This window comes from Nannobrachium achirus (genome assembly GCF_963921795.1).
Source record: "Nannobrachium achirus genome assembly, chromosome: 17".
NCBI lineage: Eukaryota > Metazoa > Chordata > Actinopteri > Myctophiformes > Myctophidae > Nannobrachium > Nannobrachium achirus.
In genome coordinates, this window is record NC_137824.1 from 46,934,471 (window position 1) to 46,957,058 (window position 22,588).

General features: G+C 45.8%; 1 protein-coding gene across 1 annotated transcript in view; it reads left to right on the top strand.

Annotated features, from left to right (window-relative positions):
• diaph2 (diaphanous-related formin 2) overlaps positions 1-22,420 on the top strand; it is a 765,099-nt gene extending 742,679 nt beyond the window's left edge. Inside the window, exon 30 of the mRNA XM_080745541.1 lies at positions 20,967-22,420. Within this exon, the coding sequence (XP_080601667.1) occupies positions 20,967-21,025 (59 nt within the window). The 3' untranslated portion in view covers positions 21,026-22,420. The remainder of the gene's footprint in view (positions 1-20,966) is intronic.
• Positions 22,421-22,588: the final 168 nt, after the last annotated feature.

Consider the following 22,588-nt stretch of genomic DNA (forward strand, 5'->3'; position numbering starts at 1 on the left):
ACCCGTTCTAAATGGGCTAAAGGCCAGGCGTTCCGGGGCTCTCCTGTCTATTATAAACCCCGCAACGCTCATCAGTGCTGTTGCCGCCGTACCCCACGTCTCTCAAGGAAACGGCACGCGGGAGGAGCCACCTCTTCCCGCTAAGGGGGACCCCTTTGCTTATAAACTTCACATACCCTTGTCTTCCGTTCTGACACAATAAACGGAAGCGGCGGTAATGAGGCTGACGGGCTTTGCCGGGGCAGCCATTTTGTTTTGTTTTTTAGCACAAAGACAAGAAGAAGGGGGAAACAAGAGGAGAATCAAGGCACCTTACTCCTTCCATGTCATGCCCAGAGGTGGAAAAAGTAATCGCATTTTGTAATTAAGTAAAAGTATCAATACTGCACTGTAGATGTACTCCGTTACAAGTAAATGTCCAGAAATTCAAAATGTACTTGAGTAAAAGTATGAAAGTATTGGCATCGAAATGTACTTAAAGTACCAAAAGTAAAAGTACTAAATGTTTGAAAATAGCAGCAATCGCGACGCGCTGTGAGCTTGTAACACAGCTATTTTCAAATAGCCTAGGTATAAAATAGGGGCTAAAGTGGTTTATGTATGTTTGATAATATTATAATTTACACCTGCAAAGTAACTAGTAACTAAAGTGTTCAAATAAATCAAAGTAGGCTACAATATTTGAATCCAAGATGCAGTGGAGTAGAAGTAAAAGTATTGGAAATTCTCAAGTAAAGTACAAATACCTCAAAACTGTACCTAAGTACAGTACTTAAGTAAATGTACTTAGTTGCTTTACACCTCTGGTTATGCCGGCCATTTGCCGGATGATACTGCCGCACTTGAGATCGGTCTTGATGGTCTCGTCTCGGCCTCGTGTGCTGTTTTACTTGATCTCGACTCAGATCATCGACACGACTCTGGATTCTTTTTTTCGCACCAGTCGAGTGCACAACTGTTGAGCAGTAATTGGTCTCCCAGTGAGGCAGCACTAGACCAATTCTGTCTTTAAGTGCAACCAAGGAATAAGCTGCATGTGGAACCCAACAAACCCGATTGCAGTTGCCATTTCACTTGCAATTAATGAATGATTAATTAATGTCGCTCTAATATCTCCCATTTCTAGGAATTCTCAATAATTGTTGGATATCATCGTTGTCGGGTGGAAACCTCGTATCTCCAAGTTTCACATTTGTAAGTTTTTCCGCAAAGTAAAGCCATGCTTCATTAGACAAGGCCGTCGCACAAAAGTAGTGAAAACAGCAGATCTACAAGCACACAACGCCTCGCAGTGCGAGGCGTTGTGTGCTTGTAGATGGGCTGTTTTCACTAGTTCATTTTTAAAATGATAAATGCAAAACAAACGTTTTTTTTGGACATAGGCCTACAAGGTTTCCACCCGACAACGACGATATCCTTTGTGAGTAATTATCCACATTTGCCCATTTAAACTTAAGCCAAATGAAAGCATTACGCCAGTCTTTATATCTGGTACAGATGTTAATCAAATACAATATGCTGCTCATAAGGCAGCTTACTTATGATTGAAATAGAGCTCTTATGTTCTCTGCGAATTACCAGATCCAATATCGATTCACATTCAGTATTACTGCTATTAAACCCTCTTCTGGTCTTTTACAAAGTCATTAAAATATAATTGCTGTGTTTCAGAACAAAGGATTGCTTTTTGTTATCTAGTAATACTGTATCCTATATTGAAATTGGCTTAAGGGAGGATGGGCGGACGGACCACTCATATCACCATGACTCTGCCATAACCATATAAGGAGGTCTCAAAGCAGCTACGCTCAAATATGGAGTGTGTTGTCTAACCTCAATTTGTCATCATGGCTTAGGCTGCAAACAAATCAGTCAGCTCCCTATACAGTAAAGGCACAAAAGCAGACATGCCCAAATATGGGCATATATTAATGACATCAGACTCCACATATGGACATAAAAGCGACAGGAAAAGCACCGCTCACTTCTCACTAGGTGTGATTTTTGAAATATTGTCAGAGAAAATGTGTGCATTTTCGCTATGGCGTCGAAACCAGGACTAGGGACGGGACGATATGAACATTTCACATCACGATTATTGTGACAAAAGAAATTGCGATTTACGATATTATCGTGTTAATCAAAATCCATTATCCTGGGGCGGAACATTTGCCAAAAATAGAAAACATTTGTGAAAAAAAGCTCTGTATCAAGTATATATTATAAGTACCTTTTACCAATTATAGAGGATTTAAGTGGTACCGGATATGCAGCTAGGGCAAATAAAAGGTGAATTGATCCCAGTGCATGACGGAGGACGATATCGCGACAAATGTAATCTCCACGATACGATTACCGTGCGTGTTCTTTTTTATCACGATAGACGATAACATGGCTTATCGTCCCATCCGTAACCAGGAACCCAAGTTCTCCTGCCCTTGGTCCTCCCCTCCTGGTTCAGGATGCTCTCATCCATCCATTAGCAGTGCGAGCCACAGGCCAGGGCTAAACAGCTTGTTGGAGCACCCTCACTCGCTCCCGTGATTTATACCCACTAATGTGGGAAACCTCAACGCCCCCTACACACTTGTTGTGTGTCCTGCATACTTACATACATATGCACGTGTCACTGCTCACCATAGCCGGGTGGAGGGTGGGGGTGGGGGGGGATGGGGGATGGGGGGTTCAGGGAAAGGGGATTTACGAGGACATGACTCCTCCCCAGATAACACCTTGGAGTGATGACACCGTCTCCACCTCACTCTCTCACACACACACACACACACGCACACACAGACACGCGCACAGTCGCACACAGACAGACACTGGCAAGGGATGGGACGATATGAACATTTCATATCACGATTATTGTGACAAAATAAATCGCGATTTATGATATTATCGCGATAATCAAAGTCCATTATCCTGGGGCGGAACATTTTTTTGGCAAAGACATTTGATAGGGAGTCAAAAAAGACTGTATTAAATACATATATTATAAGTACCTTTTACAAATTATAGAGGGTTTAAGTGGTACCGGATATGCAGCTCGGCAAATAAAAGGTGAATTGATCCCAGTACATGACAGAGGACAATATCACGATAAATGAAATCTCCACGATACGATTATCGTGAGTGTTTTTTCATCACGTGTGGTGGAATTCAGATCAATCAAAAATCATGAGAAAATGAGGAGACAAGACAATTATATTAGGTGGTGGCGTGGGCAAGTTTATGTAACATGATATCATGGACAGAAGTACAATTAACACTCTGGGCAGTGGTAAGGTAGTTCTGCCCAGAAGAAGCTTCAAGGCCTCTGGGACGAGGCGTACCATAACAAGATAGGCTTTACCAAAACAATAGTTACTGAGGCCTACTGAAGGCCTCTCTACTCCTAACTATCAAGTATTAGTATCATCATACAGACCTAGATATTAATATAATCAATGAATACTGATACTATAACGTCACACATAATCAATCATGATAACCTCTAATCTACGACACACGATAAACGATAATACCGCTTATCGTGCCATCCCTACCGCTGGCTGCCTGGCGGGCCAGCGTGAACTGCAGCCCCGCATATAAGACACACAGTGCTGCTAGCGACAGATTGAGACGTGTCCATATCTGCGGCCATCATCTGTAACAGTGGGGCCCATCGGGCGTCGCCTGAAACAGATCGCCTTGATGCGCAGCCACATCAAATCTTCAGTTTGGCAGGCAAATGGAATAAAACAATCTATATCGATCTCCCGCCGCCTCCTCCCCGCGCGTATCAACACAATCCATCTGTGTTTATCGGCCTATCTGGCTTCCTATCTTTTGTTGTCTGCGGCGAGGGCGTTCTCCTCTCTTTTCTTTCCTCTGTCTCCTTTATTTTCGTCCTTCCTCCCTCCCTGTGCGCGTGTGTGAGTGTATGTGTGTGTGTGTGTGTGTGTGTGTGTGTGTGTGTGTGTGTGTGCGCGCGTGTGTGTTTGTTTGGCCGATCCATCAGCCTATTTACCTTATCATGCTGCCAAACCATCCATTTACGCTCCCATCTGTCTGTCAAACTATATCTTAGCATCCATTTGTCTAACTATCTCTCCTTCCACTCATTCGCCTGTCAATCACTGCGGCGGCCGGGTTGCTTCTTCTTTGGCAGAGGCAGCAGGTTCCGGAGGAGCTCCTTCTCCTCCTCCTCCTCCTCCTCCTATGGCTAATGTTGTGTCTTTGTGACCTCCTTGAATCAGCAGACCGCAGTGTAAAGTAATTAGACTTCGCTATCAACTCTTCAAAATGTCTTGTGCCGTATTGGAGACATAATTTCCCACACATAATTAGTAGTAGTAGTGAATGTTAACCACTTAAACCCCTATGTACATTGTCGACCGGTGTCCCCCAGAGGTCTGTACTTGGTCCGCTACCAAATATTCCTGCCAAAAATAGCTCACATCGCACCTACTGTCGCTGTTAGGTTGTTAGCTCGTCAGCTCTTTCCGGCAAGCTCTTTGCCTATTTTCACAGAATGTTTGCCCATTACAATCTAATGTACATTTGAACACAACGAGCGACCACATTTTCACAACTTTCATCTACCTACATTGCAAAGTAGAATACTTTTCATGTAAATGTGCTTAATTTCTGTGCAACAACTGTAAACACGTTATCTTGTTTTGAACCTAGCCTAGCTACATCACACCTGTGATGGCCAACCACTTGGCTTTGATGCTATCTTAGAATAGATGTCCACCTGTTTGACACTGCAGACATATAATTGCCTTCTTTGATGCGCTGACGATGACTCGACGAGGATCATTTGGAACACAGACACACGCACTTCACTCTGTAGTACTCTAACTGAAGTGACTTGGAGTCACTTCACTTGAGATGGAATATGATTGAGGATTACTGTGATTAATTGGTAAGCTGACATTTCATATCGCACAAACCATGCCTATAACTTTCACTAGCCCCCCCAAAAAACTATTTGGGATTATTATTTTTTGTAATCTTTTTTTTTTTTTTGCTCCAAGGGCCACATGGAAGGCCCCCGCGAGCTGCATTTGGCCCGCGGGCCGCCAGTTGAATACCCATGACCTATGATGTTTGGGCATGCTAAATAATAGTTTCTAGCGAAGGCCTGTTTTTCCGTGTGTACTCGTGCTCTGCTAGAGCCCTGATGGAGCTCCACACTGAAGCGTATCGTCGTTGTCGGGTGGAAACCTTGTATGTCCAAAGCCGTTTGTTTTGTATTTATCATTTTAAAAAGGATTTTAACTAGTGAAAACAGCCAATCTACAAGCACACAACGCCTCGCACCGCGAGGTGTTGTGTGCTTGTAGATCTGCTGTTTTCACTACTTTTGTGCGATGGCCTTGTATGATGAAGCGGGGCTTTGCTTTGTGAAAAAATGTACAAATTTGAAACTTGGAGATACAAGGTTTCTGCCCGACAGTGACGATATATAGAAACTTTGCCTGTGTTACGTGTTACGAAGAATGTTTGATCTATGATATTTGAATCTATGACATTTGGCTGAATTATAGTTTCTAGTGAAGGGTGCGAGTGAAGTGAAGGCCTGTTTTTCCGTGTGTACTCGTGCTCTGCTAGAGCCCTGACGGGGCTCCACACTGAAGCGTATCTCTGCCATCCAGCTAGCTCACTGTCTCAGTAGCCGCGCTCGCTCGCTCGCTCTCGCTCTCGTAGCAGGTCAGTGCCTCTCGGCTCGGTCCAGTTCAGAGCAGGCCTCAGTGGAGCGGTCCAGACGCTGATGTCCAATGCAGGGGGGGAGGGCGGTGGTCAGGGGCGTCACAAGGGGTAGGAAAGTGGGACTGAGTTACCAGGGCCCAAGGTGGTGGAGGGGCCCTATAGTAACTTTAGCTATTGAAAAAATAGCAGATATACAAGCTCACAGCGCGGCACCCTGTGCCGCGCTGCGAGCTTGTAGATCTGCTATTTTTGAAAAGTCGTGAAAATGTGCGCAAATCTTTGAATATGTATTTTTTAAGCGAACATTTGTAACTCAAATTCTGCTTCCGGGGAGGGGTCCCTGGAACTAAATATTTTGAGATGGGGGGGGTCTAGCTGTGGCCAAATACATATCATCTTGGGGGTCCTTCACATGAAAACGTTTGAGCACCACTGACATAGAAACATAAGTTTCTTGCACACATTTTCACGATTTTTTCAAAAATAGCAGATCTACAAGCTCGCAGCGCGGCACTCGGTGCCGCGCTGTGAGCTTGTGTATCTGCTGTTTTTCAATAGTTAACATTCATGGGGGGCCCACAGTGAATCCTCGTACCCAGGGCCCAGAATTTGGTGTGACGCCCCTGGCGGTGGTGCCCTCCCGCCGAGGCCCAATCAGTCTTGTAGGATCAACCGGGCTGCCCCCCCTCCCCCCCCCCCCCAGGCGCCTTCGGGGCCTGGGCCTGATGGATTACCCGCTCTCCTGGCTCTATAGCCGCGGTCAGACCCGGGCCTCTGCCCATTGCAGGCGGACCTCCATCTGTGTTCCCCTCCCTGGCTCCAGCCTCGCCTTCTAATATAGCCACCGGCTTAAGTTGTTCACCAACCCAGGGGCGTCACAAGGGGGGGGGGGGGGGGGGGGGGGGGGGGGGTGGAGGTGGGACTGAGTTACTAGGGCCCAAGGTGGTAGGGGCCTGGAATTATTTTATACTTTAGCTATTGAAAAATTGCAGATAATACAAGCTCACAGCGCTGCACCGAGTGCCGCGCTGCGAGCTTGTAGATTTGCTATTTTTGAAAAATCTTTGAAGGTGTTTTGAAAATGTTTCTATGTTTGAGTAGGCCTACTCAAACTTTTTCATGTGAAGGACCCCTAAAATGATATGTATTTGGCCACGGACCCCCATCTCAAAATATTTAGTTCCAGGGACCACCCCAGAAGCAAAATTTTAGTTACAAACGTTCGCTTAAAAAACACATATATTCAAAGATTTGCACACATTTTCACAACTTTCCAAAAATAGCTAAAGCACAAAATAACGCAGGGAATCCTTGTACCCAGGGCCCAGAATTTGGTGCGACACCCCTGCACGAACCCCCCCCTCCACTCCGGCCTACTGTGCTAAATGCTAAAAGGGCTAATGGAGTCAGTAGGTTACTTCTACTTTACAGTTGTGTGTGTGTGGTCACAGTGTTGTGAGCGAGGCAAGGGGTGGAGTAAAAGTACAGCATGTGAACATTGCTAATGAATCCCCCCTGCACCCTGCACTGGCTTACTGTTCATGCTTGCATCACTATCGGTGTTGCCGGGGCTTTGCTAGAGAAATAAGCAACCACTTCTATGAAAACAATGCCAAAAGAGTGACTATAGGCCATATGGGTCCTTTAAAACCACTTAAGCCCCATATGGGAAGCCGGCTTCCCATAACCAGTCACACAACTGTTCATTGGTCAATAAATCAATAGAGACAAAATCAAATTACAATTTCAATGTTGATTCTGCTACAGGGGCCCTACAGCACATATAATCAGCTGCCATTGTATTTTTCATCCATGCATTACTGATATTACATTATCATTACACATTATTTTTACTTGTTTTTATCATTTTTCAGCACTACTCTCACTAAAACATCTGTAGAGCTTACATAGTTTGAAATATATTCATAAGATTTTGCCTATCAATTGATGACACCTTGATGGACAATTTCTCTATTCACTATATATGTCTCCAATGAGGTCTTACGTCTTTTTCACTATTCAGAATGCAAATTTTCCATAGGCGGAGGTCTTTTTCAATCCTCTTTTCCCTAGTAAGTGATCACAGCATTACAATTTGGTAAGAGAAATGGGATGTTTTACACTGCATTTGTGAATTTTTCAGGGGTTAGCTTACATTTGGTGGGTCAAGAGTAGCCACAATCATTGTAGTTTTGTGTCCACAACTGTTCCAATTTGGGCATGCATTTTAGGCGAATTTTTCCCCTGGACCCCCCTGGGGATCAAGTTAAAGGAGAATTCCGGACGAGTGCTTTTTACCGTAAAATGATGTCATTCCATCCATTAAGCAGGTGTAAATGTCTAGCGCATGTTAGCTCTGACCGGAGGGGGTGGGATCTACGGTAGCAGCCGTTCGCCCTTTTTTACAGCAGCCCATTATTGACTACACTCTGGGGATACATCTCCACCATTATGAAGCAGAGGTGTAAACAAGAAACAGGAATCGACGAGTGATACAAATAAGCGATTTAGCGTAAATCCCACCGCTCGCGGTCGGGGCTGCCGAGGGCTCGAGATGAAAAAAAAAAGAAAAAAGCGTTTGTTCTGTGACAGTATCATACAGATGTGCTGTTTATACTCTTCAGTATTTACGGCTCTTTTCCTGAAAATGTCCTACAAATCGTCACTGTCGGGCAGAAACCTCGTATCTCCAAGTTTCAAATTTGTACGTTTTTCCATAAAGTAAAGCCCTGCTTCACCATACGAGACTGTCGCACAAAACTAGTGAAAACAGCAGATCTACAAGCACACGACGCCTTGCGGCACGAGGCGTTGTGTGCTTGTAGATCGGCTGTTTTCACTAGTTTAAATCATTTTCAAAACCATAAATACGATAGAGCGGTTTTGGACATACAGGGTTTCCACCCGACAGCGACGAAATGCATTTTTCATGCAGGTTTCTTTCCCTGTTTTGCCTTTCCAATTTCTATGGAGAAACAAATGGCAAGAAACCACTCCCATTGAAATGAAGAATCCACCTTCATAGTTAAATTTCAACTTCGAAGTTAGAGAAGGAGGTCATAAAAATAGCAAAGATAGCTGATCTACTAGCTCAATGTTCTGCAATTTCCCTGAAAATCTAGTACTGTCTTGCCAATGGCAGGCCGTGTGAAGCTTTGAAACGGCACATCTGTAACATCAGATTAAACTAATGAAACGGCTAGAATTCTCCTTTAAACCTATATGCATCAAATCTTTGCTTCTGGGGGTACCTTAGCTCTGGTCCATCGCGTCAGCTGATGCTCTGATAGACCCGTCGGTAAATGACTAGAAAATCAACCAAAATAAACTAAACTACCTCACTACTCACCAAACCAAAGGTAGTTCTGAGTTGTTCAAAGTCTATTCTCCGCGGTGGGGAACCCCTCAGCACCGCACCAACTCTGTAAAATATATTATTTTTGTCATGAAATAAAACGCACCCACCTCGAGCCACCCAGCGGCCACCGCAGACACAATGGTTCACAACCCGGAAATAAGCGGCGGTCGAGTTGGATGCACTTTATTTCATGCCAAAAATAATGTATTTTACAGAGTGGGTGGGGTGCTGAGGGGTTCACCACCGCAGAGAATAGACTTTCAACAACGCAGAACTACCTTTGGTTTGGTGAGTAGCGAAGTAGTTGAGTTTATTTTGACTCAAGTTGAGCGCTCGTAGGGGCTGAGAAAGCGCGGTCTAGTCATTTGCCGACGGGTCTTTCAGAGCTTCAGTGCAGCTGACGCGATGGACCAGAGCTAGATACCTGAAACAGAAGATTACATTTTGGGGAATGGGGGTCCTTGACAAAAGAAAAGGTTTGAGCACCACTGATATAGCAACGTACGTTTTTCTGAAAACAGTTGAGGATTTCGAAGACATTTTTTGAATCAGCCTCGGGTCTTGTAATGGGTTCATTTCGAAAAGTAAATTCATTTCACAAAGTCAAAGTTGAGTGGGTTGATCTCTAACAACAGGCAAAAAGATGTGAGATGTGATCGCTTTCCAGGAGGAAAGAGTTTCCGTCCCCCGGAGGATGTGTGTGTGTGTTTTTTGCTTTATAGTTGCAATTGAGATGAAAGCCTTATGTCCTGAATCCTGACTGCTGAGGAGAATGATCATGAATGGAAGTTTTTGCCTCGGGCAGCGATCGATCACAGAAGTGTTTTTTCCATCCAACTGCGTTATTGAGGGTGTTGTGTGTGCACCGTGCAGCCTGCATGTGTCCGCTCTGCACGTCAGCAGGGGTGTCACAAGTGGGGGGGAAGGGGAGTGGGACGGAGTTACTAGGACCCAAGGAGGAGGAGGGGCCTGGAATTATTTTACGCTCTAGCTATTGAAAAATAGCAGATCTACGAGCTTGCAGCGCAGCACTCGGAAAGTCGTGAAAATGTGCGCAAATCTTTGAATGTATGTATTTTTTAAGCGAACATTTGTAACTCAAGTTTTGCTTCTGGGGGGTCCCTGGAACAAAATATTTTGAGATGGGCGTCCGTGGCCAAATACATATCATTTTGGGGGTCCTTCACGTGAAAAGGTTTGAGTACCGCTGACACAGAAACATAGGTTTAAAAAAAAAAAACCTTAGAAGGATTTGAAATATTCTTGCACAAACTTTCAAGATTTTTCAAAAATAGCAGATCTTCAAGCTCGAATGCCGCGCTTTGAGCTTGTATATCTGCTATTTTTCAACAGTTAAAGCTCAAAACGGGAGTGAATCCTTGTACCCAGGGCCCAGAATTCGGTGCGACACCCCTGCACGTCAGAAACGGCAGAAAAAAAAGAAAACAATGTTCTGTTCTGTGCGGCTTGATCTCAGGTCTCAAGTGGAGATTTTTGAAAGAGTTGGGATTTCTGAAACGTACGAGGGTCCCGATGAGAAATCAGAGCTACAGTAGCAGCAGCCTTGTCAAGCCTGTTGTTTACAATCAAAAAGGCAAGAACGCAAGCAAGATTTTTCAGAGGAGAATGGGCGGGTGTGTGGGTCAAAATATCCGCACGCACACACACACATGCACACGCGCATACGCACGCACACAGCAGTCTCTCTTCTCCTCTCCCGCTGTTATGTTCCTGGTACAAAGCTGTCAAAGCCTCCCTACCGAGCAGATGAAACCTACTACTTTTTCTTCTGTCCTAAAAATAAGCATTTGTTTATGGACATGTGTAGTGATTTCCTGCTCTCCTTGTGTCATATTTTGTGCCAAGCTGTCAGGAGATATTACTCTACCGAGCCAAGCTCCTCTTTTCAGGCGGGTGGGCATGGGGGGCAAGTGTGTGCGCGTCTGTGTGTTAAAAGCATGAGGAGAGAGTGCACATTATGTATGTGCATGTTCGGGGGCTGACTGAACAGGAGTGCAGGGGAGACAGAATGGGGGGAGTGGGTGCTTAGCGTGAAGGAGACGGAGCACCTGAAGAAGTTTACCATGCCCTTTGGATTTGGTTTTACTTTTGGAGATATTGAAGTTAAGGGGAAAAAACTAGAACTTTCACGCGGAAGCCATTTACGTTACATGTTATCATGTGAATAGCGTTGCTGTCCCATCTCCATGTTCGAACTATTTTGAGTTTTTTTGTAAATTAACACACTACTTGTAAATTAACGCACTACAGCATCACACAAGTAGGAGATCCATAAGCTCAAAACGCGTCTCGAGCTTGTAGATCTGCTACTTTCGTCAGCTTGACTATTTTCGGCGAGTGACTTCATTATACCTATAAATCAGGCATAATTGTGTCCAGATGAAACACATCTCTAAAAAAAAGAAAACAGGATTCGATTTGCAGTTTTGCACATCATACCACCCAGAAAATGTGTTTCAAATCTGATTCGCAAAAAAAAAGCACTTTCCAATTTCCATGTGGTTTGATTCCTGTTTTGATAATGGGATTTGGGCTGGCAGGGTTGAACGTAGCCATGTAGGAGCCTCGGAGATGGAGAGCGGAGATAGTGATATCGTCGTTGCCGGGTGGAAACCTTGTATGCCCAAAACCGTTCGTTTTTATCATTAAAAGAAAAATAAACTAAACTAGTGAAAACAGCCGACCTATAAGCACACAACGCCTCGCACCGCGAGGCGTTGTGTGCTTGTAGATCTGCTGTTTTCACTACTTTTGTGCGACAGCCTTGTCTGATGAAGCAGGACTTTGCTTCGCCAAAAAAACGTACAAATTTGAAACCTGGAGATACGAGGTTTCTGCCCGACAGCGACGATATGTTGAGATTAACCCCAACAGCCTGCCGTCAAAACCCACTCCCACTGTTTATGGACTCCCTGCTCTCAGCCCGGCTATCCTCGTTACCGTTTGTCTCAACAAAGTGTCAGATTAGGCCCACTTTGACTCCCCATTTCTGTACACAAGCTGTCACGCAGGAATCTGAAGCTGTAAACACGGACCGCCTTGGAACGGAATGCTCTTGTCTGATAGTAGTGTTCATTTTTCCCGGTGGAAATGAATGCTAATGTTTAGGTTGCGTCTTGGTGGTTCCCTTCGTCTTGTTGAGCTCGATCAGAGAGGCCTGTCCGTGGTGGTAACCGTCAGCATCTTCAGCCATGAATCAACTGGAAATGCTGTCAAAGTTGAGTCAGAAGCCTCATAGACCTTGTATGAACTCTCCATATTTGACATGTCAACTGTCAACATGTATGAGCATACCTTTCGCTGTCAGATCTTAGCTATAAATAAGTATATATATGTATTAAATACACATATTAATGTGTGGATTTTCATGGAGGCCATGAAGGCCATGGCCGTCGTTGCCCCTCAGTTTGGCCTTGTGCCCCTCAAATTGCCTGCCCTGAGGCCACAGAGACCTTAATGCCCCAGCAGCTGACTGTACTACTTTTCTCAATCCAGTGACTTTGATTGGTGCAGGGCTGAGCATGGATCAGATTGTAAATACCATCATTTATTTATTTTACTGCAGATAGTCTAAACCCTTAGATTTAATTCATTCTTTCAATGGACTAAAATCTTGTTTTATTTGATGGCCTTCCCTGCCCTAGCATTTGGACTTTGAACCCTCAAAAAATGGACAACACCAAAGGCAATGTGGCCTTGCCCCTAAGATAACACAATTCCAGGCCTGGTGTGACCGTGTGTGTATATAACACTTGTACACATCCAGGCAGAGGTGGAGGTGCTGGTACCTCCCGAAGCCTAGACGGAGAAACGCGCCGTGCACGACAAAATGAACCACAGCATTATTCAAGTCCATCGTCCTTTTTTCAAGAGTGTGCGGTCCATTGATCAAGGGAAGCAATGGCGGCCTGGGCCGCTGGTGCAGTGGTCCAGACACCTACAGTAGGTGTGTCGCAGGTTCGAGCCCCGATCCCGACGGCCTTTGCTTCATGTCACTCCGCATCTCTCCCCCCCCCCCCCCCCCCATTTCCTGTTAGCTATCTTGATCAATAAAGGCATAACAAACCCAAAGCAAAGCCGTGGAGGGAGCCCTTATTGTTTTAGTCAATATACATGTGTGCGTGTAGATGTGCTTACCAGTATATGGGTGCATGTGAATGTCAAAACAGGGCCGTATACAGTTTCAACAACACTAACCCAAATTACCCTAAGTGGAATTGCATGGCGTAGCAGCTAAATCAGTGGCGACGGCGTGGAGTACGTTTGCCAGCAGTGATACTGGTGGTAATGTTCTCCCATTACGGCCGAGACACTGATTGATCTCATAACATATAGTGCGAGGAGCTGAGAGAAAGCAGCCAGGGCCCTGTTTAATCCTTTAATCTTCCACAATGCATTTGTGTGTGTGTGCGTATACATTTCAAAGGCCTCGCCATAGATCAACCGCAGACCGCTCCTATCGGATTGCAAAAGGGGTCACCGTCGTCGCCCCCTTCTTCTTCCAAGGAACCAGTAATTCCTCCGGTATTCCATTTTTTTTACCTCCCTTTTGTCCAGCTCCTCTCAGCCGAACGCACCTTTTTTCACGGTCAGACGGTTTTTGTTTACTTTCGCCTTTTTCTTTTTTTTCGTCTGTGTTTTTGTTTTCTCCCAGCCTCTCTCCTCCCTTCTCCCCGGCTTCCTGTTGGAGGTGATTACTCTTGTACCCGTGAAGGAGGGCCTGTGTTTGCCACGACTGTAGTTTTGTGCTGCTCTGCCCATAACTTTTCAGCTGGAAGAAATAGCTTCTCTACCCCTGCATCCCATTTGTACTCCGTATCTTGTTTCTGGGTTGGGAGTTCCATTACTCTGTAGCTTGGAGCCTGGCAGAGGGAAAGAGGGGAAAGGGAGGCGGAGGAGATGAAAAGAGGTGATAGAGGACTTCTCTCTCTCTCTCTCTCTCTCTGTTGCTGTTGCTGCATATCGCTGTTGTCGGGTGGAAACCTTGTATGTCCGAAACCGTTCGTTTTGTAGTTATCGTCGTAAAAACGATTTAAACTAGTGAAAACAGCCGATCTACAAGCACAGCTGTTTTCACTACTTTCGTGCAACAGCCTTGTATGATGAAGCAGGGCTTTACTTCACGAAAAAAACTCACACATTAGAAACTTGGAGATACGAGGTTTTCTGCCCCGACAGCGACGATATGCGTTTCCCCTCCGTCGGAGAACATAGGGAAACGCAACATGTCGACGCTCGGCGGGGACGCAGATCTAATCAGCTTTATTATGTTCTATCGCGTCGGGAAAGTGTGGAGCGAGTGAACGTGAGGCAGACAGAGCCAGAGTGAAGGCATGCATTAATTGGGGCATCGCCTCTCCCGCTTGTTTGGCCCACGAGACAAAAAGAACAATGACTTTGGAAACGACGGGCCACGCACATGCAGTTTCAATCCGAGACTGCAATTGTGTTCGGCCACCTGTTATACCAGCGCAAGAAGAACTACAATATCCAGGAGAATGATGCCTCAGTAAACAAATCCGTAACAATTCAATATTGATCTTCACTTTCATTCTGTCCTTGACCTTATATAACCAAGTACTTACCACCACATCCTGAGCATTGAAATGTTATTTATGGAAGAAAAAAATCTATCAATGCACACTCACACACGCCTGTATTTTTATACGCGTGTGCGTGTGTTACAACATATAAACTATATCCGACTATTTTGTGTTTGATGAAGCCATGCCTGTGCGTGTTCATTGGCCAATGTGCTGTTTCCATGGCAACTACCGTAGCAACCGTACATCGAAAAACATGGCGACACCGGCAGTGCAAAAAAAAGAAAAGGAAATCCAAATGTTTTAGCAGTTTGTAGATACAGGCTGTCTGGATCCATGCGGCGCTATCTTATCGGTGTCACATCCCCACTAGCTATCTCTCGCGGTCTGTTCACTGGGCACATATTCATATCACCACCAGCCTAACAATTCACTATAACCCAAGACTAAAAAAAAGAGAGAGACAAAGTAGTGTTATAGTACAACAGCATGAACAAACATACAGTACATTGTTATGTTTAGTTTTTCATCCGCAGTACGCAATCTTGTGTGTGATCTGCCAGATGTCTTCAGCAATGAAACCCTAGAAAATTGCACTGACAATAAGAGACAATATCAGCGGATCTCGCGGATAACGGGAGGATGACAGCACAGAGAGAGAGAGTCAGACGGACAGATGATTTAACGACATGTGACAAGAGACACAAGTACAGGGAGAGATACGAGACAGAGATAGAATGGAATGGGTGAGTAATTACTGATAGTACGCAGAGGCAGTTCCATAAATGTAAAATGTTGTTTTCAAAAAGAATATTATGTATCGTCTCTCTCTGGTGGAAACTGTTACTTATCAGGGCTAAAAAATCACAAGCCTACAAACTTGTGATACTTTTTTATTATTTGATTTGTTTGGGGGATTTTATGCACTTATTGATAGGACAGTAGACCAACAGGAAATGGGGAGAGACACGCAGCAAAGGTCGTCGGGAACGGGATTCGAACCCGCAACAAACCGTCAGGCATCAGAACCTACAGTATGTGGTGTGCACCTGGACCACTAGGCCAGCGGGCACCCCTACAAGCTCGAGATACTTCTGATGCTTTTGTGTGACACTGTAGTATGATCACGTAGGGCATTAATTTACAAAAAAAAAAAAAACACGAAAAGTTAAAATATGGAGATAAGAGGTTTCTGCCCGGCAGCGGTATATTATATAAAAAACGTTTGTTTTGCATTTATCATTTAAAAAATGTTTTAAACTAGTGAAAACAGCCGATTTACAAGCACACAACGCCTGTGTGCTTGTAGATCTGCTGTTTTCACTACTTTTGTGCGACGGCCTTGTACGATGAAGCAGGGCTTTGCTTCGCAAAAGAACGTAGACATTTGAAACTTGGAGATGCGAGGTTTCCACCCGACAACGACGATTATGCTCCGGGACACGAGAGTTTGTGTTTGCACCGAATTGCAGGCGCATGTTGGTGATTAGGCAAATCCCGACCTTGTTATTTTTCTTGCCTTGATGAACTCGCGTGCTGTGTTTAGACGTTGGCCCCGCCGTCTGAGCCTGGCCAGACTGACTGATACTTCTAACCCAGGATGGCGTAATCCTCTCTCTGCCAGCCCAGCCGTCCTGTTTACACCAGCCAAACGCGCGCGCGTGCGGGGGATTCCTCGGTAGTATCCGGTTTGCGAGCGGAGCGTAATTTATTATTATTTTTTTCTTCTTTTTTCTTTTTGATCAATGACTGGCAGCCTTTCCTTCTCGCTCGGATCACGGGGCTCGTTTGACGATGTAGTTTCCCCGTCTAATTAGCCAAAGATGACAGCAACACAAAAGCCATTATGCATTTTAATCTCTTTTGGGGAATGCTAGGCAGACACGCTGGGGCCCCTATCACTCTATCATAACGCGGGATGACATTCCGCTGGAGGCTCTCCAAGCCAACGGAGGTTGAGGAGGTTGGGGTTGGGAAGTGGCGGCTCGTGGGCCATGGTGTGGGCCATGGTGCTCTCCTCTCCTCCTGCTATTAGTCTTGTCTTATTCACTGTCTCTCCCCTGTGGCGGGGATCATCATGATAGACACTGGGACACTGTTTGGCATACTGTACTGAGTGTACTCTGTCTGTGTGTGTGTGTGTGTGTGTGTGTGTGTGTGTGTGTGTGTGTGTGTGTGTGTGTGCGTGTGCGTGTGCGAGTGTGTGTGCGAGTGTGTTAGCATATTACGCATTGTGCATCTGAGTGAGTGTTATACTTAAATGTACACACGCACGCACACGCACACACACACACACACACACACACACACACACACACACACACACACACACACACACACACACACACACACACACACACTATATATGTGCTCCTTGAAATTGATTTCGTTTCACTTGTTCTGTTTTCTTTTCCATTTTTTTCCCCTTCTACATGACTCGTTGTATGAGTGCTTTTGGTTGTGTGTGTGCGTGTGCGTGCGTGCGTGCGTGTGCGTGTGCGTGCGTGCGTGCGTGTGTTTTCATTTCAGTACAGGCTAGAAGTAATGTTCTTCTATGTTTGTTCAATTGCTACGATTGATTGATGTGTGTGCGTGCACATGTGTGTGTGTGTGTGTGTGTGTGTGTGTGTGTGTGTGTGTGTGTGTGTGTGTGTGTGTGTGTGTGTGTGTGTGTGTGTGTGTGTGTGTGTGTGTGTGTGAGAGAGTGAGAGAGAGAGAGCGAGGGCTTTTTATGCACCTGAAGATAGGAAAGGAAAAGTCTTTACAAGAGGTAAATGGCTCAGCGCTCAAGTATCCTCTGATGGGAGATGCATTTTGCTGGCAATTTTTCCCTTCCCACAATCCAGAATCTTTGACGAAAGCTTTTCCACGTATTCGGTCTGTTAAGCAAGTTGCAATCACCCCCGAAGGTTGCCTTTTTTTCTCCACTTTCTGTTCAGAAAAGAAATAAACACAAAATAGAACCTGAATTGCATTGTTCCTTTTGAGTCTCGACAAACGGTTATGCAGAAGGCTTGTGCTGTTTTCCCACATGCAAAATAGCATTCCTCTTCTCCCCCACGTAAAAAAACTAACTCCCATTCAACCACCACACGCCAGAAGGTTAAATTAAATTTCCAAAGAATCCTTCTAGAATCGTTACTTTTGCTTTGGGTTCTATTTTCACAATAGAACCGTGTTATACAAAATGTAATGCCTCAACTCTTATCCCCATCAGGGTGTGGGGGTCCCCAGTTCAAATATGATTATTTTGGGGGCCTCGCGGACTAAAAAGGTTGAGAACCACTGAACTACAGAACGTCTGTCGACTCCAGTCTCTAATCACGCTGCCCCGACGGCCCTGCGTGCCCAGAAACGAGGTCACACCAACTTATACTTGCAAACGACTGGCGGGACGAGGACCTAGCCCACCACCACCGCTACTTTGTTCGCCCCTCTTCCAAATTCTGCCCCTTATTATTTTCGTCCCGTCCCGTCTCTTTCTCCCCGCGTGCACAACGGAATGTGGCGCGTTACGGAGAACGAGGCCAAAGCCGGGCGGAGCAGAACCAATTCTGGAGGCGGACTGACTGCATGAACAAGTGGTTGTGTGATACAATGTCAAACCAAAAACATCCAGGACAAACACACTGCATGTGCTGTTCCGCTGTCTTCCAAAAGTGTCCCTCTTTTTACGTCCCAGTGTCCCCTCGCCGTCTCTCGCCCTCCCCGTCCGTCTCCTCCTGGGTGTACCATCTGCGTAGTCCTATTCATCCGAACGGAGGAAGGTGTACGCTCTTTTCCTTCCCCTCACCGGTGGTAGGAGTCCTCGCGGCGCGTGAGTCTGTCTGTGTGTGTGCGTGTGTCTCTACGTGTGTGTGTGTGTGTGTGTGTGTGTGTGTGTGTGTGTGTGTGTGTGTGTGTGTGTGTGTGTGTGTGTGTGTGTGTGTGTGTGTGTGTGTGTGTGTGTGTGTGTGTGTGTGTGTGTGTGTGTGTGTGTGTGTGTGTGTGTGTGTGTGTGTGTGTGCAGGGGTGTCGCACCAAATTCTGGGCCCTGAGTACAAGGATTCACTGCATTATTTTATGCTTTAAGTATTGAAAAATAGCAGATCTACAAGCTCACAGTGCGGCACCGAGTGCCGCGCTGCGAGCTTGTACATCTGCTATTTTTGAAAAATCGTGAAAATTTGTGCAAGTCTTGAAAAAACTGTCAGTGGTGCTCAAACTTTTTCATGTCAAGGACCCCCAAAATGATATGTATTTGGCCACGGACCCCCATCTCAAAATATTTAGTTCCAGGGCCCCCTCAGACGCAACATTTTAGTTACAAACGGTCTCTTTAAAAATACATATATTCAAAGATTTGCACACATTTTCAGGACAAAAATAGAAGATCTACAAGCTCGCCTTGGGCCCTAGTAACTCAGTCCCCCCACCCCCCTTATGACGCCCCTGTGTGTGTGTGAGCGTGCCTGCCTGCCCGACTGGACGTGCACGTGCCCACAGCCATCACAGTCACTCTCAGCTCATTACCTGACGTGATGGATGGAGCTGGCGGCATTAAACAACGGCCATCCCGGGACGCCTGGCACCCTGCAGCTGGCACTGAGTAATGGGCAACCGTGGCGCCGAAGGAGGAGGAGATGGCGGCGGCGGCGGCACGCGGCTCGCCGGTGAAAAAAAAGTTCCCGGGGAGTCTTTGCACAATGGGCGTGCCTGCAGTTATATCTCTGTGGCTAGGCTACGCTTCCTGGTTCTAACCCCCCCCCCCCCCCCTTCTCCCCCTTCCCCCAACCAGGGGTGTCAATTGGGTATGGCAGGGGTATGCAGCTGCCATACCTTGGGTCCAGGGGGGGGGGGAATAAAAAGTTACTTTTTAAATATAAATCCATGAATGTCTCTTTGTCTATCTGTGCTGGTTATTATGTTGTTAAATTACAGTAACATAACTACAAATGCAAAATGTAACAAAATGGTCACTTTAACAAGGTATTGTGGCACGTTTACTAACATGCCAAGTTTTAGCTGCACTTGAACAACCGTTCCAGGCTGCCATATATCCAGCCCAAGAAACTGTAGAAACGTATAGCCTAGTAAACGACCAACTTCCGTAATCCAAATGGTTTCTGGAAGAGGGCGGGTACGAGGCTAGTAGAAACGGGGGGAAAATTGAATGTACTTCTTAAAATAAATGTATCATGCCAGTTGCTAAGGTATGGCAACATGACGGGTGTCTTGCACGCGCGCGAAGACACCCGTCATGTTGCCATACCTTAGCTTTTTCTGAACTGACGCCACTGCCCCCAACCTCCCCTCCCCTCCCCCTCCCTCCCCACCTGCCACCTGCCTGCCACAGGCGGCTGCCACAGGCTGTTCTGGTACTGGTGGGCAGCCACGGATGGTTGGATGGATGGCAGGGAGGAGGAGGGAGGCTGTGTTTGTATGACTCTGTTCTGCAACAGGAAGGAGAGTGCTGGGAGGGGGGGGGGGGGGGGGGAGGGGGGGTTTGTCGGTAGAACCCGGAGATTTTCCCTGGAAGGTATACCGCAGACTGACCACTAAAATGACCGAAAGTTATTTGCTGGAATGGCGGTCGTAAAAGCGTCCGCTTTTCGCTCTGTTGAGTTTTTTTGTTTTTGTTTGTGCGCATCGCTCGCACAAACCTTTACGGGTGTCTATCCCTCTCTCTGTTCTCTCTTCCCTTTGTCTTATAAAGTTGTTTACAACGGTATGGTGTGTGCATGTGTGTGTGTGTGTGTGTGCGCATAAGAGAGTGCGTGTGCACATCTGCCTCTTCCTCATATCGTCACTTGTCGGGCAGAAACCTTGTATCTCCAAGTTTGTACATTTCTTCACGATGCAAAGCCCTGCTTCATCATACAAGGCCGTCGCGCAAAAGTAGTGAAAACAGCTGATCTACAAGCACACAACGGTGTGCTTCTAGATCGGCTGTTTTCACTAGTTTTAGTAAATCTTTTAAATGATAAACGCAAAACGAACGGTCTTGGACATACAAGGTTTCCACCCGACAACGACGATATATCTCTGATGTGAGAATAAGACATGCAGCCTATTGAGGTGCACGGTGCAACCAGGAGCTCAGTGGACTTACTGTGACACCTGTTCCCCGGCAGCCCCTTGTGTTCCTCCACCCCTCTCTCCGCCGCTCTCTCATAAATCAGTCCGCATTCTGCTCACGTCGTCCGCTCCGTTCGTCTGTCTGTCTGTCTGTCTGTGTTCCTCCTTCGCCGCCCGAAACAATTTCCCTGTTCCCCTCCCGGGGTGCGCGCCATGCGCGCGCGTGCGTGTTGTATCGTGCCTGACTTATGCTTTGTGTTTTTTTCCTGTGTGTTTTCTTTTGACAGACAACCGGCGCGCGGTCCTGGAGAGGTCCCGCTCGCGACACAACCCCCAGTCTCGATGATCAGCTGGTCCTGCCGGGAGGACGCTAGACAAGTGCCAAAGAGGCCTGCGAGGAGAGAGGATGGGGGGAGGGGCACCCGGAAGACAAGACAAGACTACCTACCACTCAGTGTGGCGGGCACACGCACACACAGATAAACACACACATACACACACGCATATCACACATTATGTGCACACCAGTGCACATTTAGTACGTACAGTACAAACACGAAGGAGATATATACACACACATAACCACATGCAGACACACAGACACACGCTGCCATGTTCTTTGCAACACAAGGCCCAAACAAAAGGCACACAGAAAAAGAGAGGGTCGGTTACATAATATATACATAATACTGTAAAAAAAACCTTTGGTGTGAAAGTGGACCCAAATGGACCCATAAGGGTCCCAAATGGACCCTTAAAGGTCCTGGCGTTAAATTAACACAGAGGAATTTACTGCGCATATAGGACATTTTAACAGTCATACTGTTTTGTCTGACGTCTCGCATATTTATTCACTACTTTACCGCAGCTTTACATGTATGAGACCCGTCTGAAGCCCGGAAACGTTTTATATAGGCAGAAAAAAAGTTTCTTTCTTTTCTTTTCTTTTTGACAGTTTTTTATTTTTATTTTTTATGGTTCCTGCTTTTTGGATTGAAACGTTTTTTGATTGCTCGGAAATGAATTGTGGTTCTTGCTGTGTATCTTGCCACCCAAGGGCCCCCTCTTGTACAATTCCTCTTTTAATGCTGAGAACGCGACAGATTGGATGCAGTTCTGCCTGACACAAAACACGCGTTAAGCGTTTGTAGGAAAGAAAAGTTGACGTTCCAGCCGTGAGGGACTGCACCATATTGTAACGCTTATCAACCACAAAGACTTCCCGCTAACAACAACGTACAGGACATCTAACAGCGCTTTTTCCCCGGCAAAACCACGTCCACACTTCAGCTCCTGTCAGCGCAGATGTCCTATGTGCCACGCCGCAAGTCCAAATGAGATATTTCATTATCGCACATATCCCACTATCCACAGCACAGTACACCCGAAGAGTAGCGACTGAAATCTCTGCATGAAAGTGATGGTGATTTTATTTATTGATTTTCTTTTGTTTGTTTTGTTTCTCTCTTGCTTTTCTCCTTTTGCTAAAGCCTCAGGGTACCGCTGAGATCCCAGCACCTCGTTTGCCCTTCATGCGGAAAGCTATAGACCTTGGCAGTCATGTGATCAATCTGAGAGACCCATCTTTTTTATTCTTATTTTTTTCCCCTCATAAATACTTACAGTAGTCGTTTGACAGTGTCGTGCAAAATTAGTGAAAATAGTCGATCTGTATCGTCGTTGTCGGGTGGAAACCTTGTATCTCCAAGTTTCAAATGTGTACTGTACGTTTGCTTCATCATACGAGGCCGTCGCACAAAAGTTTTTAAATGATAAATACAAAACAAACAGTTTTCACCCGACAACAACGATATACGAGCACATTTGACATCTGACAGGAGCAGCAGGGATTTGTTTAGATTAATTAGATTTTAGTTAGAAAACAACAAGAATAAGTTAATGGTTATAA